Source organism: Trachemys scripta, chromosome 1 (genome assembly GCF_013100865.1).
Source record: "Trachemys scripta elegans isolate TJP31775 chromosome 1, CAS_Tse_1.0, whole genome shotgun sequence".
Lineage (NCBI taxonomy): Eukaryota > Metazoa > Chordata > Testudines > Emydidae > Trachemys > Trachemys scripta.
The window spans coordinates 293,429,743-293,446,340 of NC_048298.1; the positions used below are offsets into that span (position 1 = coordinate 293,429,743).

The following is a 16,598-nucleotide window of genomic DNA, read 5'->3' on the forward strand; positions in this document are numbered from 1 at the left end:
ACCTTCCAAGTGTTTGCAGATGATTTCCTTAATTACTTGCTCCATTATCTTCCCTGGCACAGAAGTTAAACTAACTGGTCTGTAGTTACCTGGGTTGTTTTTATTTCCCTTTTTATAGATGGGCACTATATTTGCCCTTTTCCAGTCTTCTGGAATCTCTCCCGTCTCCCATGACTTTCCAAAGATAATAGCTAGAGGCTCAGATACCTCCTCTATTAGCTCCTTCCTTCAACCTCCCCCGTCCCCCCCCCGCCCACACTCTTTGTAAATGGTTTTGTCTTTATTTTCACACTCTAATTACAGCCAATTTGATGCAGCACTAAAGCAACGAGTTTCAGGAAGTCTAGCAAATGTCCATTGACCCATATAATTCCTGGGCAATGTAAGGAGTTAAAGGCTGGAAAAGTTTCCATATGTTTTTACAGTGTCTCGCACAATAGGGCTTCAACTTGGTTGGCCTCTAGGTCCTACTGCAGTATAAATGTTTATTAATAATTAATAATTTTAAGGTGTCTCTTATAAGCTAACGAGAAGAAGGAGGATTCACTATGCTCCTTGAAATCTCACTGGCATCCTTACATTATTATATGTATTGTATTAGTACCTAGGGACCCTAAACAAAATTGTGGCCCCATTACACTGGATACAGTAAAGGCGCAGCTCAAGAAACAATCCCTGCCCTGGAGAGTTTACAATCCAGCTTTGACTTCTTTTCTTTTTTTGCCGTGGCTTTGAAAATGGTGCCATTCATTGCTGACGTGTGTAGAAATCAGAGACGATTCTGCAGGAACTAGAAGTGCTGGGCCAAATTCAGCCCTGGAGTAAAGTCATTGAAACCAGTGGAGTTACTCCAGAGAGGAACATGTCCCATCAGACTTTGTTTTTGTAAACATTCTTCCCTCACCTGGGTAACTAATCCCTTGAGGACTCACTCGCAGGTGAGAGCTTGTTCTTCTGTCACTCTGCTTTTCTTCTCAGACACTTTAACAAGCTGTGTGCCATTTGAGGGGGTGTCTTCATTACGGCTTGTGAGGTGATAAGGATTTCTCTATAATGAGATGGATTCCAGGAAAGGCTCCCTTGGGAAAGAGAGTAAGGAGACTCTAGTTGGTAAGTATTCCTTCCATTCTTACTGCAAAATAACCCCAACAAACGTGTGTGTGTGTGTGTGTGTGTGTGTGTGTGTGAGAGAGAGAGAAGTTAAGTGTAGGTCAAAGGCCTCAGATTGCTGGCCCTGGATTCCTCCATCTTCATGGACAGCACTTGTGCCAGCTTCCCCACTGTCCTGCCAGTATGTCTGAACCCTTATCTGGGGACTGACACCTATAGGGGATAGGCTAATTCAGAGTCCATACCCATACAATCCTTAGCCTCTCTCTGCTAAGACTAGCCATGATGGTACCAAATGATGCCAATTACGCAGGTGGTTTTGTAATGAAGGCTCCTGAGAATTGGACTGAGACAACCAACTCATTTCACCTAAGTCACCAAGCAACTGAACAGGTAATAGCTTTCAGTCAGTGGTCCAATATGGACTGGAACTATTTACCAGTTCCATTCTTTCTAGTTTTTTCACTGCACCCATTGCCAGGGTGTTGGAGCTCCTACAGGTAAAAGACTCCATATTCCATTACATATTCCTGGAGCCATCCAACATCCCCCTGTTTTTTTTTTAAATGGTTACTAATTTTGTGTGATAATTATAGGTTAGATAGACAATCTATGCTGCTAGCATTTTGGCTTCAGCAATCAAGAGCAACATAATCCTTATGAAAAAGTTCGATAGATTTTAATAAAGAATTATAAACGTTCTATAGGGTTTTAGACCATCTTATAGAATTCTAGGATAGAGATATAATTCTCTATGATAGTCTATAGGGATCCATAAACCTATATAAAGGGTAGTATTTTCTACTAAATCCTATAGGACTTTTCCATAAGGGAACATTTTTCTTTCTCTCTATAACATGTGGCCTTATATTCACTTAGTTCTGTCTCTCACAAAGTGATGGTGAAAGCACCAATAGTGCTCAGCTCTGTACAAAATCCCAAAATAAAAACAGTTGTGGTGCCAGAGGCCTGGCCCTTCAAAAGACAGACACAGAAGAGACTTGAGGCACTGGGAAACTCAGAGAAGGAAATAACTTGGAAGATTTTTTATTTTATTTGTTTCTATTACTTCACTTTGGGAGGGCATCGGGTAGGGAAAGTTAGATCCACAAAGGGACATAGGCATGGCCACGCTGACATGCAATGCCTAACATTCAGGCATCCTGCCATCCAGTGGAATCCCCAGCCCCGAGTTAGGCTCCCTATTCAATGCATGAAAAGCGTCTGACACCTAAGAATGGAATTCATACAAGCTGAATGGGGAGCGCCTGAAGCTACCCAGTAGGAAATGCTCAGGAGAGGGGTGCGGCCTAAGCCCTGGGCCTCAAAGGGACAGTCCTGGAGTTAGGCTCAGGTCAGTCCTTTGTAGCAAGAAAAACACACAGTGAGAGCGCCTTCTTTCCATCCCCCATGATAGCAAGTAGCTCCGGGGTTAGGACTGTCTCCTGGGATGTGGGAGACCTGCTTTCAGATTCCTGCTCAGCTGCGGGGAGTGGAATCTGGGTCTCCCATGTCCTAGGTGAATGCCCTAACCACTGGGCTGTCAAGTGATTATTTTTCTAGGCTAATGAATATTTAGCTATTTACCCAAAGTGAAACTGCTTCAACAGGAGAGACGGAGGGAAATCCACATCAGAGTAGCTAATACCCTAGTGGTTAGGGCACCCATGTGAGAGGTGGGAGTGCTGTATTCAAATCCTGCCTCTGCAGTAATCAGCCCAGGTGAGCGGTCTAACAGCCATCACCACACCTGACTTTTGTGTGAGTTAGGCGTGCTCCAAGAACACCTACTAGATTAGGCCCGGGCAAGATAGGGTGAGGGAACATCTAGTTTATGAATCGTACTAGGGCTCTGAGCACCTTGGGGGTGTCGGGACAGAGAAGGCTTTGTATGCGCCCATCAGCAGAAACTTAGCCACCTAGGAGACATTACCAGTGGGAACTTGGGAACTTAGGGCTCAGTTGAGTGACGGCTTTGAGGATCTCAATGACATGTAAATGTTGGCCATAGGCACCTAAGTAAGTCCCTTGGAAGATCTAGCCCAGAGTCTTTAGGAAGGATGTGAATGACAACAGTGGCAGCATAGTGAACAGGGATACAAGTATGATATTTTAAATCAGAGTAACTTTTGAGCTGCAAAGAAAAACTCTGTTGAAACCTACAGCTTATCTGGGTGTAAAAGGGGCAGGAGGAAAGGGGATGATGGCATGGTTGGAGGTGGGGAGGATGATGAAGGCCAAGAGGTACAATATGCCTTTTTTTAACATCTGTAAAATTCTTCTGTGATTAAAACATGGCCCTGCTTCTTAAGCAATCTTTCACACTTGGAGCTGACAGTGAACCAGTGTTGATACAAACATCTCCCATTATTTGTTCACATTACATTTGATCATAAGAGTGAGTAGGACATTCAGCTGATGGAAGAAACATTTATCCTCTTGCCTATTACTTAATGTACCAGCTATAGCCTGACACTCCAGTGATGCCAAATGAATCTGAATAGGGCAGGATGTATGGTGAAGAAACAGCATAGACAATGTTTTTAAGTTTTTAACACTAATCCCTGAGGGTCCTAATCTGGCCTCAGCCATATGTACCTGAGCTTTTCATGGTAATTTATTCAAAAGAACTGCTCAAATCATTGGTTCCAGCAGTGGCAAGACCAAATGATATTTTTCTAGCAACTGGCCTGAACTAGGGTTACCATATTTTAATATTCCAAAAAGATGACACTCCATGGGGCCCCAGCCCTGCCCCAGCCCCGCCCCTTCCCCGCCCCATCCCCTGAACACTCCGCTCCCCTGCTCCTCCCCCTCCCCTGCTTTCCATGAATCAAATGTTCGCGGGAAGCCTGAAATAGGCAGGCAGGCAGCCAGCCAGCAGGTAAGCTGGGGCTGGGGCAGGGGTGGGGACGGGGGTGTGTGGGGGGGGGCGCGAGGAGGTGTGGCCCAGTCTGGCCCCCCCGGCCGAGCGGCTCCTTCCGGCGGCCGGCCCCGGCCAAGAGGCTCTGGCCCCGGCGTCTCCGGCCCGGCTCGGCTCGGGCCCTGGGACGCCGGCCCTGGTTCCGGCCGAGTGCGCCAGCCCCGGCCGAGCAGCTCTGGCCCGCCCCAGCACCAGTGGCTCCGACCCTAGCCCCGGTCCCAGCAGCTCCGGCCCGGCTCGGACCCCGGTTCCGGCCGAGCGCGCCGGCCCCGGCTGAGCGGCTCTGGCCCACCCCGGCGGCTCCGGCCCTAGCAACTCCAGCTCGGCTCAGGCCCCGGGGCACTGGCCCCAGCCGAGTAGCTCCGCCCCCGGCCCCAGCCAAGCGGTGCCGGCCAGCGGCCAAGCACCTCCAGCCCCGGTCCCAGCGGCTCCGGCCCGGCTCGGCTTGGGCCACGGTTCCAGTCGAGCGGCTCCGGCCCGGCCCTGCCCAAGCCATGCCAGCCGGCAGCAGAGCACGGCCGGCCCCAGCGGCTCCAGCTCCGGCCCCAGCGGCTCCAGCTCCGGCCCCAGTGGCTCCAGCCCGGACCCAAGCCCCACGACCCCTCCCTATTTTCCTGGACATGTCCGGGTTTTGGAATTTCCTCCCGGACAGGGATTTGATGACCAAAAAGCCAGACATGTCCAAGAAAATCCGGACGTATGGTAACCCTACCTGAACCTAACCCCTAGATTTGTGTCTTTTCTGTTACAATAGGTCAGAACAAAAGCCTGGATTCAAACTGTCCCAAATGTAGAGTATTAGTGTAAGATTCACACACAGTTCTCATGCAACAAGCTTGAACAGAAAAGGCAGGATGTTCCAAAGAAGGCCTGAAACTCGGTCCTCTTGGGCCCAAACTTCTCAACCTGTGAATGATTAAATCTGTAGCAAGGACCTCCGAAATGTGGAGCAGAGGACTGCAGAGCTCAGCATTGTCTCCTCAGGGATTGTGGTGGGGGAAAAAAGATTTTAGAAGTTATACAAGAAGGTTTTTACACAGGGCGAAGTTTGAATCCCAAGCAGAGCAAGTGAGCAGGGAAAAGACCTTAGTTCTGGTATAGGAGTCCTCATACGGGGAAGAGCAGCCCCCACCACAGGTTGTGTTCAGCCCAGTGTGGGAGCAGGTTGTCTGGAACAGCCTCTACACTCAGAGCCTGTGAACATGCCTCCCTTGTATCCTGCTCTGAGCCCCTAGCTGTCTTCGTCTCCAAGTAGTGGAGAGGCATGGAGTGAAGAAGCGGAGGAGGCAGCAACATTCAGCTTCTCGGTAGCATGCTCACAAAAATCAATTACGGCCACACTTTCCATTGAAAAATTGATTCCTGAAGCTGGTCTTCCCCTGGGATGGCTCCCTCCACTTCTCCTGTTCTGGTTCCTATTGCTTATGCCCCAACTGCTCCTCTTGTGTGGGGCTTGGCTGGGCTGGATTCGTCACACCCTTCCTGTGAAAAAATCTCTGGCTTTTCCTTGCCTCATTGCAGCTCTGCTCCTAAGTATCCCCTCCCCTGCTTAAAAAAAAAAAAAAAAAAAAAAAAAAAAAAAATCCTGGCACCTGGCAATTAGGGTCTCCAGGCTCTATCCCGACACAATTAAATAATAATAATACAGTGCTGAGGAAAGGCAGCAGGATCAGAGAGTGAAAAGAACTGCCCAGAGGGCTAGTCACACATCTGCACATTTTGACAATCACTGGTTTAAAGCTTTTCTGGCATTTGGTGAACGGGCCAGCTCTCTACACCAGAAGTTTCAAACCTAAACTGTCCTGGAAGGCCCTGTCATTTTCCTCATGTAGAGCTTTGTTGTGCCAGATGTTTTACTATAAACTCAGCAGATGGACCAGGGAACTGACAACGGTTCCCGTCTTTTCATTCTGTAGCAGATAAGAAGGAAGGAATTGGGGCCTGTGGCTGGATCCTGGTTTCTCTTTCATTCCTGTTTGTGCTTATTACCTTTCCTTTCTCCATCTGGATGTGCTTGAAGGTAAGCTGATGGGAATTGGAGCACTGAGAGAATGGTCTATTACTACCATGTATTTCACCAGAACAAAAGCCATTTGTACCCCATGTTATGGGACAAAGGATAGTTTTTGTAGTTAAGGTTCAAGACTGGGATGCAAGAGTTCTGTGTTCTGGTCCATATTCATCCCCAGGCTTCCTGTATAACCTCAGACAAGTCATTTAAATTGTCTGTGCCTTCAGCTCTCACACAGGGATACTACTTCCCTATTTCACAGGGATAGTGTGAGAATAAATAAATGAATGTTTCTGAGGTGCTGGGGATAAGAGACCTAGAAAAACTGATCAATATTTGAACAAACAAATACAAATGCAGGTCCACATCTTGGACCACCCATGGAAAAAAATAGTAGGTGCTTAGCACCCACTGGCAGCCAAGGTCCCTCCCCCACCCCCCTTCCAATCAGCTCCTTCTCTTCCCTCCCAGTGCCTCCCGCCCACCACGACCAGCTGTCCCGCGGTGTGCAGGAGGTGCTGGGAGGGAGGAGGAGAAGGAGCGGGAACGGGGCGCACTTGAGGGAGGAGGGGGACTGGGTGGAAAGAGGCAGGGTGGGAGCAGAGGGGGGCTGGGAAGAGGAGGGGCAGGACGGAGCGGGGGTGGGAAGAGGTGGGGCAGGGGTGGAGGCAGGAAGGGGTGGAGTCGGGGTGGGGCCTGGGACTGAGTGGGGGTTGAGCACTCCCAGGGAAAGGAAGAAGCTGGCGCCTGTGATCACATGCATAAGTATTTGCAGGATCGAGGCCTAATTACCTACACATCTTTTGCTATAATTATTTTGTCATTTCCATGTGGTCTGAAGGATAGAAGGTCAGGCAAGAGGGAAGGGTGGTGTTAGTTTATTATTTATTTATTATTTATTATTTAAAAATATTGTCCTAGATTGTCAAAGAATATGAGCGTGCTGTTGTATTTCGGCTGGGACGTATAGTGTCTAAAAAAGCAAAGGGACCAGGTGAGTAAATGAGGTTATTATTATGTTATTATTATGTTTTCACTGTAACCAGATGTTCTGCATCTGAGGTTCTCTCAAGTTCTTGTTCAGAGAATGGGTGATGCAAGGAATCTGTCCAGGGCACAGTAAAAAGGCCAAAGTAATTCTTTGTCCATGAGCCTGTCCATCTGGTGCTTGTTTTCTCTCTATTGCTGTTTAGAGAAGTAGCCAACAGATCCTGAGATCGAAACCTGGCTTTATAATAAACTAAAGATCACATGAAGGGGAAGGATGATCTTGTGCTTAACACACTGGACAGAGACTTAGGAGATCTGAATTCCATTCTCCATTCTGCCACAGACTTCCTGTGTGACCTTTGGCAAATCACTCAATCTCCCTGGACTTCAGTTTGCCATCTGTAAAATGGGGATAATAATACTTCCTTTATCTCACCCTTAATCAGTCTTGTCTATTTAAGGGCAGAAGCAGTCTCTTACTAAGTGTGTGTACAGTGCCTAGCACAACACTTGATATCATAGTTGGGGCCTTCAGGTGCTATTGTCATTGGAAACGATCACTAATAAAAAGAATGTTCTCTACATTATTATAACAAGTACCTTTGCATCGCGCGGATGAAAAACAATCCATTGGAAAAAGTACAGTCAGACGGTACAAATGTGGAGTAGGAATGGAGGAAGAACCTCCTTATCACATAACCATCTTGCTTCCTCTGCAAAACAACCATGTGGCCCAAAAAGTAGGCAGGGCCAGGGGTTGAAGGAGGAGCCACACTAAATGGCTAGTTTCCCCTGACCCACCATCCTGAAGAGCTAACAATCTAAATAGACAAAAGTTTGAGAGGGGAAACAGAGGCACAGAAAAAGGAAGTAACTTGCCCAAGGTCACATGGCAGGGCTGAGAACAGAACAGAGTTCTTCTGACTCCCAGTCTAGTGCACTATCTACTCAACCATACGGAAAAAGAAATGCTGTGGTAATGAAATATCAGTATAGCTCTGAGGGCCATTCTCATTACACAATAGAAATAGTTATTTTCAGAGGTTTGCTTCATATGCGATCAGAGCTTAGCCTTCAGAGAAAAGTGTTACAGCTTTGGCCTTTTCTTCTTTTTTGCAGGTTTGATCATGGTCCTTCCATGTACGGATGTTTTTGCCAGGGTTGATCTTAGAACTGTTACCAGTAACATTCCTCTACAAGAGGTAACAACTACCCAATAGTCATTTAAACTAGAAATCAAACCTAAAGCAGTTTTAGTTTTTAACATGTCAAACTAAGAAAGCAGTTTTATTGTCTCACAGTCTTTGGCAGCGGTACAGACTTAACTTCATTTGCTGTACTTGTTTACTTACAAATGCTGGCACCAGAATAACACTGGAATCTAATCAAGCCTACAACCCTACCAGCTCAGGTTACAATCTTGTCACTCCTGGCAAGTCAAGCAGGCTTTTCTTATTGACTTTCAGCATTCTGGATTAGAAAAAGAGGAAAGTGAGATTAGAGCTGGAGATGTGGGGAGGTCCAAAGATGAGAGAGAGGGAAGTCAAGAGAGCTGAAATTTACCAAGCCTTCATAATTAGTCCTCTCTCTAACATCCACGGAAATCAAGCAATAAACTAGAGTGGGATCCCCAGTAACTATTTTTCCTAGTAAATAGAAGATCTGGTAACTAACTGATTAGATTCAAAATTTATCATCATTACAAAAGCCTTCACTGAAGTCACTTAGAAAGTTAATGTTGTTCCAGACAAAACAATGAGCAAAGACCAAATTTGTCACATTTGGTGCCTACGGATATGTAATTTAATACGTACTTAGGTACCTTAACAAATCACCTTGAAGTCAAAGGAAGCTGCAGGCGCTCGTCATCTCTGAAAATCTGGCTTTAATAGGGATTTAGGGCCTTCTCTTTAGGCACATAGGGTTGAAAATGTTAGCCAAAGAAGTTCATTTTTAAAAATAGTCAATGGGAAATCTCCCTCTCTCCAAAAAAAGGTTTATTTACATGTAGCTACAGTACTGTGTTTCTACTTGAAGAGTTGCCATTTTATTGTGCTCTCCTGAAGAAAGGAGAAACAAGAATCAGTAGTGATAGAGCCACAACGTTTCCGTGTTACAGATCTAGAAAAGGTTCTTTCTGATATAGTGTGCTGCTAGAGATTGTTCGTAAATATTCCATCCAAAAATTAAATGCCTGTGGCCTGGAGTAAATATGCTTAAGGAACCTCCTAGGTTTTAAGAGCTCATGGGTCTTATTTTATGTAGTGTCAAATTCACTGAGTCTAAACTCTATTACCCCCTTTGACCCAAGTGATCAGTATTCATGGTCTTGTGGGTTGTTTCCATTAGGAGGAAAAAATGATGATCGAGGCAGATATTTCTTCGATGCAATCCTGTTTATTTACAAAAAATGTACCAAGTCCTGTTTCCCTAAATACAGTAGGAATCAAACAGCAGGAGACCGTTTCTTTGCTCATAGTTTCCCACCTATTTCCATCAGCACTCTGTGCAAAAGCTCCATCTCTTAGCCATTTCTCAGGGTCATACTACAAGTGCTCCTCTGGCTGAACATAAGAACGGCCATACTGGGTCAGACCAAAAGTCCAGTTAGACCAGTCTCCAGTCTTCCGACAGTGGCCAGTGCCAGGTGCTTCAGAGGGAATGAACAGAACAGGTAATCATCAAGTGAACCATCCCGTCACCCATTCCCAGCTTCTGGCAAACAGAAGCTAGGGACACCAATGCATCTGGGGCTTCCTTGCTGCCTTCTTTGTGTGCTTCTATGGTACTGATCTTCCTCTCTCTCTCATACACAAACTGCATTTCATTCAGACCCCAAGGAAAACCTCTCAGAGTGCATGGCTCATCTCCTATTCCAGCCTTGCATGTGGTCTATATTTGTGGGTGGTGGCTCCCTATTGTTTCAGCTCTGGATTCCATAAGAGAGCTTAACTCTTCTTACTTTTATCCTGTATGAAGAGTGACTGTCATGCCCACTAGCTTCAGTGAGGTTTATCCAAACTCCCAGCATAACACCCTGTTAGAAAGACTCCATAGATGGAAAGTCAGCTGGGGTGGAGGGGAAGCTGATGTAGTGAAAAGGGGAGAGGGGAGATGACATGCAGGAGGGATGAAGAGAGCCATCTCTGAACATGGGTAGGTCTGTACAGGAAGGAAGATGGCCATAATAGCCTGGGAACATTCTCACGCAATATATCCTCACTGCAATCTCTTCTGGCAGGGCTTCTATGGAGCCCTTGGCTGCAAACTAAAGTTGCCTCCCACCTATTCTGGTGGTAAGGCAGCGGTGGAAACATCACCTGTGCTCCAGCAAGATGAATTGTTCACCACCAGTGTTGGTGAATGTGGCCTGGCATGCTACATAAAGGGACCCCACAGACCATTTAAGAACATGTCATCCAGTTGTTGCATTTTTTCCCTGTCCTTGTGCCTATGATTTTTAAATTCCACGAACCTGCCTATGATTATTCCAAGGCAAATGTACTCAGAATCATCACAGATGGTTAACATATTACTGGTCGAGTCATTTAAATACTTTACACAAATGTTGCTTTGGTTTAGAGGTTGTAAATCCAGGGTGTTGCCATTGAAATCAATTTACCTTGATTTCTTCGAATTATAGTGGCTTCTTGTCTTACTACAGGAAACAAACATCTCCATAACGTTGGGATTTGTGTGTCCTGGATGATGATCTAATCTGGGTATGTTTGTTGTTCGTAGATTCTTACAAAAGATTCTGTAACTACCCAAGTTGATGGAGTGGTCTACTATAAAATCCACAGTGCTGTCTGTTCAGTGGCTAATGTCACAGATGTCCATTTAGCCACCAACCTGCTGGCACAGACCACTTTGAGAAATGTTCTAGGCACCCAAAGCTTGTCCCAGATCCTGTCTGGTCGAGAAGAGATTGCCCACAATATCCAGGTAAATCCACATCTAATGTTCTATTGATGGGCACAACATCTCATTTTATGGAATATAATCTTAGAAACGAGTGGCCTTTTTAAAAAAAAACATGATGGTAAAATCTTTCATTATCTCCTTTCAGTTTCATACCCCACCTGCAAAATATGGAAGAAATATTGTAAAGATATTTCCTCAGCTGATAAAACTAGTAATCTCTTGTTAAAAAGCAAACAAGGTTCTTGGAACTTAACTTCTTGAGAAGTGAATGAGACAGTAAAGAGTCTTGATATGGGGCTCCCTGCCACTTCTTTAGAAATGAGCAATAAAGTGCGATGGTGGAGAAATCCATAGTTACTGGGATGCTCTATCTTAGACTCATAGACTCATGACTTTAAGGTCAGAAGGGACCATCATGGCCAGCTAAACTGACCTCCTGCACATTGCAGGCCACAGAATATGGGTCGTTGGTATAAGAGGCTTGGGGAGACTAAGCCTCCCCAAACCAGGCAAGAAATGCCAGATGCAGTGCACCTCTCTTTGGAGGCCCGCCGCCACCCCTGGAGGCTCCCAAGAAGCGGTGGGGCAACAAATGCCCAAACTGTGGCCCCATTTGTGCTCCGCCCTGAGGCCCCACCCTCACTTGGCCTCTTCCTCTGGAGGCCCTACCCTCGTTCCGCCTCTTCCTGCCCCCACTCTGCCTCTTCTCCTGAGGCCCCCCCTTGCCTGCCCATCAGTTGCTCCTCTCTGCCCCCTCTCTCCCCATCACTTGCCCTTAAGGCAGGAAGGGCCAGAAAGAAGTGAGTAGGGAGGGGGTGGAGAGGAGTGAGAGGCAGGTATGGAGGCCTCGGAAGAGGGGGTGGAGAGGAGAGGGTGGGGGGAGACTCAGGGAAGGAGATGGAGAGGAGCCGGGGGCCATGGAGGAGGGGGTAGAGCTGCCAACTTTCTAATTGCACAAATGTGAACACCCTTGCCCCCCTGCCCCGAGGCCACACCCCTGCCCCGCCCCTTCTTTGAGGCCCTGCCCCCCACTCACGCCATCACCCTCCCTCTGTCGCTCGCTTTCCCCCACCCTCATTCACTTTCACTGGGATGGGGCAGGGGGTTAGGGTGCAAGAGAAGGTGAGGGCTCCAGCTGGGGGTGCGGTCTCTGGGGTGGGGCCAGAAATCAGGGGTTCAGGGTTGGGAGGGGGCTCCGGGCTAGGGTAGGGAGTTACAGTGTCGGAGGGGGCTCACAGCTGGGGCAGAGGGTTGGGGTGTGGGAGGGGGTGAGGGCTCCAGTTTGGCCAGGATTCTACTGGAATGGGCATCAATCTCCCGGTGAATTTGAAACCAATCCGGGAGATTTTAATAGGTCGCTAAAAGTCCGGTCAGCAGCACAGCGGGGCTAAGGCAGGCTCCTTACCTGTCCTGGCTCTGCGTGGCTCCTGGAAGTGGCCAGCATGTCCACCTCCTAAGCGCAGGAGTGCCCACGGGGTCGCTGCATGCTGCCCCTGCCCTGAACGCCGACTCCGCAGCTCCCATTGGCCAGGAATCACGGCCAATGGGAGCTGCGGGGGCAGTGCCTGCAGGCAGGGGCAGCACACAGGGTCATCTGTCCACCCCTGAGCCTAGGAACCAGACATGCCGTCCACTTCTGGGAGCCACACAAGGTAAGCGCCACCCGGCTGGAGCCCACACTCCTCACATCCTGCATCCCAATCCCCTGCCCCAGCCCTGATCGCCCTCCCGCACCCAAACTCCCTCACACAGCCCACACCCCGAGCCCCCTTCTGCACCCCAACCCCCTATCCCAGCCCTGAGCCCTCTCCTGCACTTCCAACCCCTCATCCGTGGCCCCACCCCAGAGCCCGAAACCCCAGAGCGGTGGGTGGAGTGGGTATTGGGGGAGAGGAGTGGGTGGGGAGGCCTCAGGAGAAGATGCGGAGCAGGGGCGGGAAGCGGCGGAGCATGGGCAGGAAGAGGCGGAGTGGTGTGGGCCTCGGGGTGGAGCAGGGGGTGGAGCCATGGTCCAGGAACTTCCGGCACTCCCACCCCACCTCCCCAAATGCAAGAGTCACATGCTGCCTATGCCACAGAACCTCACCCTCACCCACCCACTCCTATAATAAACCCCTAACCTCTGGCTGAGTTACTGAAGTCTTCAAATCATGATTTAAATACTTTAAGTTACAGAGAAGCTACCATTTACACTAGTTTAAACCTGCAAGTGACCCATGCTCAATGCTGCAGAGCAAGGCAAAAAAACCCTAGGGTCTCTTCCAGTCTGACCCAGGGGAAAAATTCCTTCCTGACCCCAAATATGGTGTTCAGTTAGACCCTGAGCATGTGTGCAAGACCACCAGCTAGACACCTGGGAAAGAATTCTCTGTAGTAACTCAGAGCCCACCCCATCAAGTGTCCCATCACCAGCCATTGGAGATATTTGCTGCTGGCAGTCACAGATTGGCTACATACCATTCTCATTCTCATCATACCATCCCCTCCATAAACTTGTCAAGATCAGTCTTCAAGCCAGTTAGGTTTTTTGCCCCCACTGCTCCCCTTGGAAGACTGTTCCAGAACTTTTACTCCTCTGATGGTTAGAAACCTTTGTCTAATTTCAAGCCTAAATTTGTTGATGGCCAGTTTATATCCATTTGTTCTTGTGTCCACATTGGCACATAACTTAACTAGCTCCCCTCCCTCCTGGTATTTATCCCTCTGATGTATTTATAGAGAGCAATTATATCTCCCCTCAGTCTTCTTTTGGTTAGGCTAAACAAGCCAAGTTCTTTGAGTCTCCTCTCATAAGGTAGGTTCTCCATACTTTGGATCATCCTAGTAACCCTTCTCTGCACCTGTTCCAGTTTGAATTCATCTTTCTTAAAGATGGGAGTCCAAAATTGCACACAGTATTCCAGATGAGGTCTCACCAGTGCCTTGTATAATGGTACTAACACTTCCCTGTGGCTACTGGAAATACCTTACCTGATGCATCCTAGGACTGCATTAGCCTTTTTCACAGCTACATCATATTAGTGGCTCATAGTCATCCTACGATCAACCAATACACCCAGATCTTTTGCCTCCTCTGTCACTTCCAAATGATACATTCCCATTTTATAGCAAAAATTCTTGTTGTTAGTCCCTAAATGCAATCTCATTTCTATTACTCCAGTTTACAAGGTTGTCCAGATCATATTATTTGATAATGTGGGCCTCCTCTGTATTGGCAATACCTCCCAACTTTGTGTCATCTGAAAATTTTATTAGCTCACTCCTACTTTTTGTGCCAAGGTCAGTAATAAAAATGTTAAATAAGATTGGGCCCAAGACTGATCCCTGATGAACTCCACTAGTAACCTCCCTCCAGCCTAAGAGTCCACCTTTCAGTATGACCTGTTGTAGTCTCCCCTTTAACCAGTTCCTTATCCACCTTTCAATTCTCATATTAATCCCCATCTTCTGTAATTTAACTAATAATTTCCCTTACTGAAATCCAGGTAGATTAGATCTACTGCATTTCCTTTGTCTAAAAAAACAGTTACTGTCTCAAAGAAGGAGACCAGGTTGGTCTGGCACAATCTACCTTTTGTAAAACCATCTTGTATTATCTTAAGCAGATGCTTGATTAAACTTTGGCACCACCCATCTCTCATGTCATGTCAATAAAATGTATTGAATTGACCTGAACTGGATTGAACTGTTCCAGTGTTTAAATCTCGCCCCCTTTACCCCCTCCCCCAATCCAGGGAGTGTCACTCTGACAGCCAAGAGAGAGTAGAGTTGAGAAAAAAGATCTTGTTTCCTCTTAGATATCAGGAAGAGAGAGAGACACCAAAAAAAGACAGCTCACCTCCACACCCCTTCCAACAGCCAGGAGAAAATGTGTGCGTGAGAGAGGTGATATGACGTGATGTTGTGTCAATGTGTAATGAGGAAGAGTCAGTGGTCTTGATTGTGGTAGCGCCCTGGAGCCCTAGTCATGGACCAGGATCCCATTGTGCTAGGCATTGTGATGCATCATACTGATTCTATGTATTGATGGCAAATAGTACAGGGCAATTTCAGGATGTCACTTGCACTCTTCTGAGAGTCTCTGGCTCCAGTGGATAACAGAGTGGCTTATCTGTGATGAAGGGTTGAGTGCTATTCTTTTACATGGGAGTACTTACTTTTCTATGTTCCCAGATTCTCTTGGTCCTTTATTAACAGCTCCCACTATTGCACCTGGTTCTGCAAGCACTTCCTCACATGAGGAATGTAACTCAAGGCAGTATCTGTAGGTTTGGGCCTGCAGGTCTTTAATTCTGACCACAATAAAGGTAAATGGCTTCTTTCAAAGCTGTTCCCATCGGGCAGAACTGATGCTAAAAAAATAGCACAATGACTTGCCCATGTGCATCATCTCCCCTCCAACACATCACAGATCCGAGAGAATATTTCGCAACTAATAATTGATCTGACCTTTTTTAGGCACTTGACGTACCCCTGAAATATCCCCATGCAGATCATAATTTCCTCCCATTTATTCTTTTATTTCAATTATTCTTTTGCAATTGTTTTGGAATTTGGAGTGTAGTCAATATCTGAGCCATTTTGGTTAGTGTGATTTGTCATTTAAGTCACATAGTATAGGTTTTGATATTAATTGTCCTTTTTAAAAAAAAAAAAGTCTATCCTCGATAATGCCACCGGTAAATGGGGAATCCAAGTAGCACGTGTGGAAATCAAAGACGTCAGGATCCCTATGGAGATGCAAAGAGCTATGGCTGCTGAAGCTGAAGCAACACGAGACGCTAGAGCTCAGGTGAGATCCACAGTAATATTTCTCTCATTCGTATAACGTTGTACATCTATAACCTCTACATCTTTTGAAGGACAAACCTCCACGTTGGTTTTTTTGCTTCAATTGGAGGGTGGCTTTTCCTCATTGCCACCAACGTGTCCATTTCTATCACGTTTTTAGATCATAGCAGCAGAAGGAGAAAGGAATGCTTCCGAAGCACTGAAGCAAGCCTCCATGGTGCTGGTCGAGGCTCCATCAGCTCTCCAGCTGCGCTACTTGCAGACCTGGACCACACTGGCTACTGAGAAGAATTCCACCATTGTCTTTCCTCTGCCCATGAATATTCTGCAGGGTTTTTATAAACAATAATAGGACAAAACCAAATGGTGACAAGGCTTTTTTACACCGAATTATTTAGTTTGGAGAGTTTTACAGGGATTCAGGAGAGGCAAGCCTCTGCAGATGATCAGAATTAGTGTAGAAAGTACACTTTGATACCCTGCCTCAGGAATAGTGTTAACTACACAGAGACAATCACAAGCCAGAACACTGAATCTGAATGCCCCCAAATTTCTGAGGGATTCAAAATTCAGACATCCAAATGTTGTGGTTCAAGCTCATCTCTAGGTAAAAAATAGAAGAGACTTTGTTAAAATGCAGGTTAAACTTAAACTGTGATGCTCGCTTTTGATGTTACTTGATTTTTACAGAGTCACTCGTTTAGCAGGTATGTGGTGATTTGTCTGCTCACCAGGAGCCTGCCTCTAAAAGCTGCATGCAGTAAATAGGCCAGTTCCTGCTCTGTTACACTGGGGTAAATTTGTAGCAACTCAGTTGAAAATACCAGAATAGTGGCGAGAAGAATGTCA

The 16,598-nt window shown here is 46.8% G+C and overlaps 1 protein-coding gene across 1 annotated transcript; it reads left to right on the top strand.

The window, feature by feature from the left end:
- The first annotated feature begins 976 nt into the window (after positions 1–976).
- Positions 977–16,496, top strand: STOML3 (stomatin like 3). The gene is made up of 7 exons (XM_034758571.1): positions 977–1,110; positions 5,950–6,053; positions 6,966–7,038; positions 8,154–8,236; positions 10,776–10,979; positions 15,616–15,750; positions 15,910–16,496. Exons 1-7 carry the CDS (start codon positions 1,059–1,061, stop codon positions 16,096–16,098), a joined length of 840 nt encoding a protein of 279 aa, XP_034614462.1. The 5' UTR covers positions 977–1,058; the 3' UTR covers positions 16,099–16,496.
- The last annotated feature ends 102 nt before the right edge of the window (positions 16,497–16,598 follow it).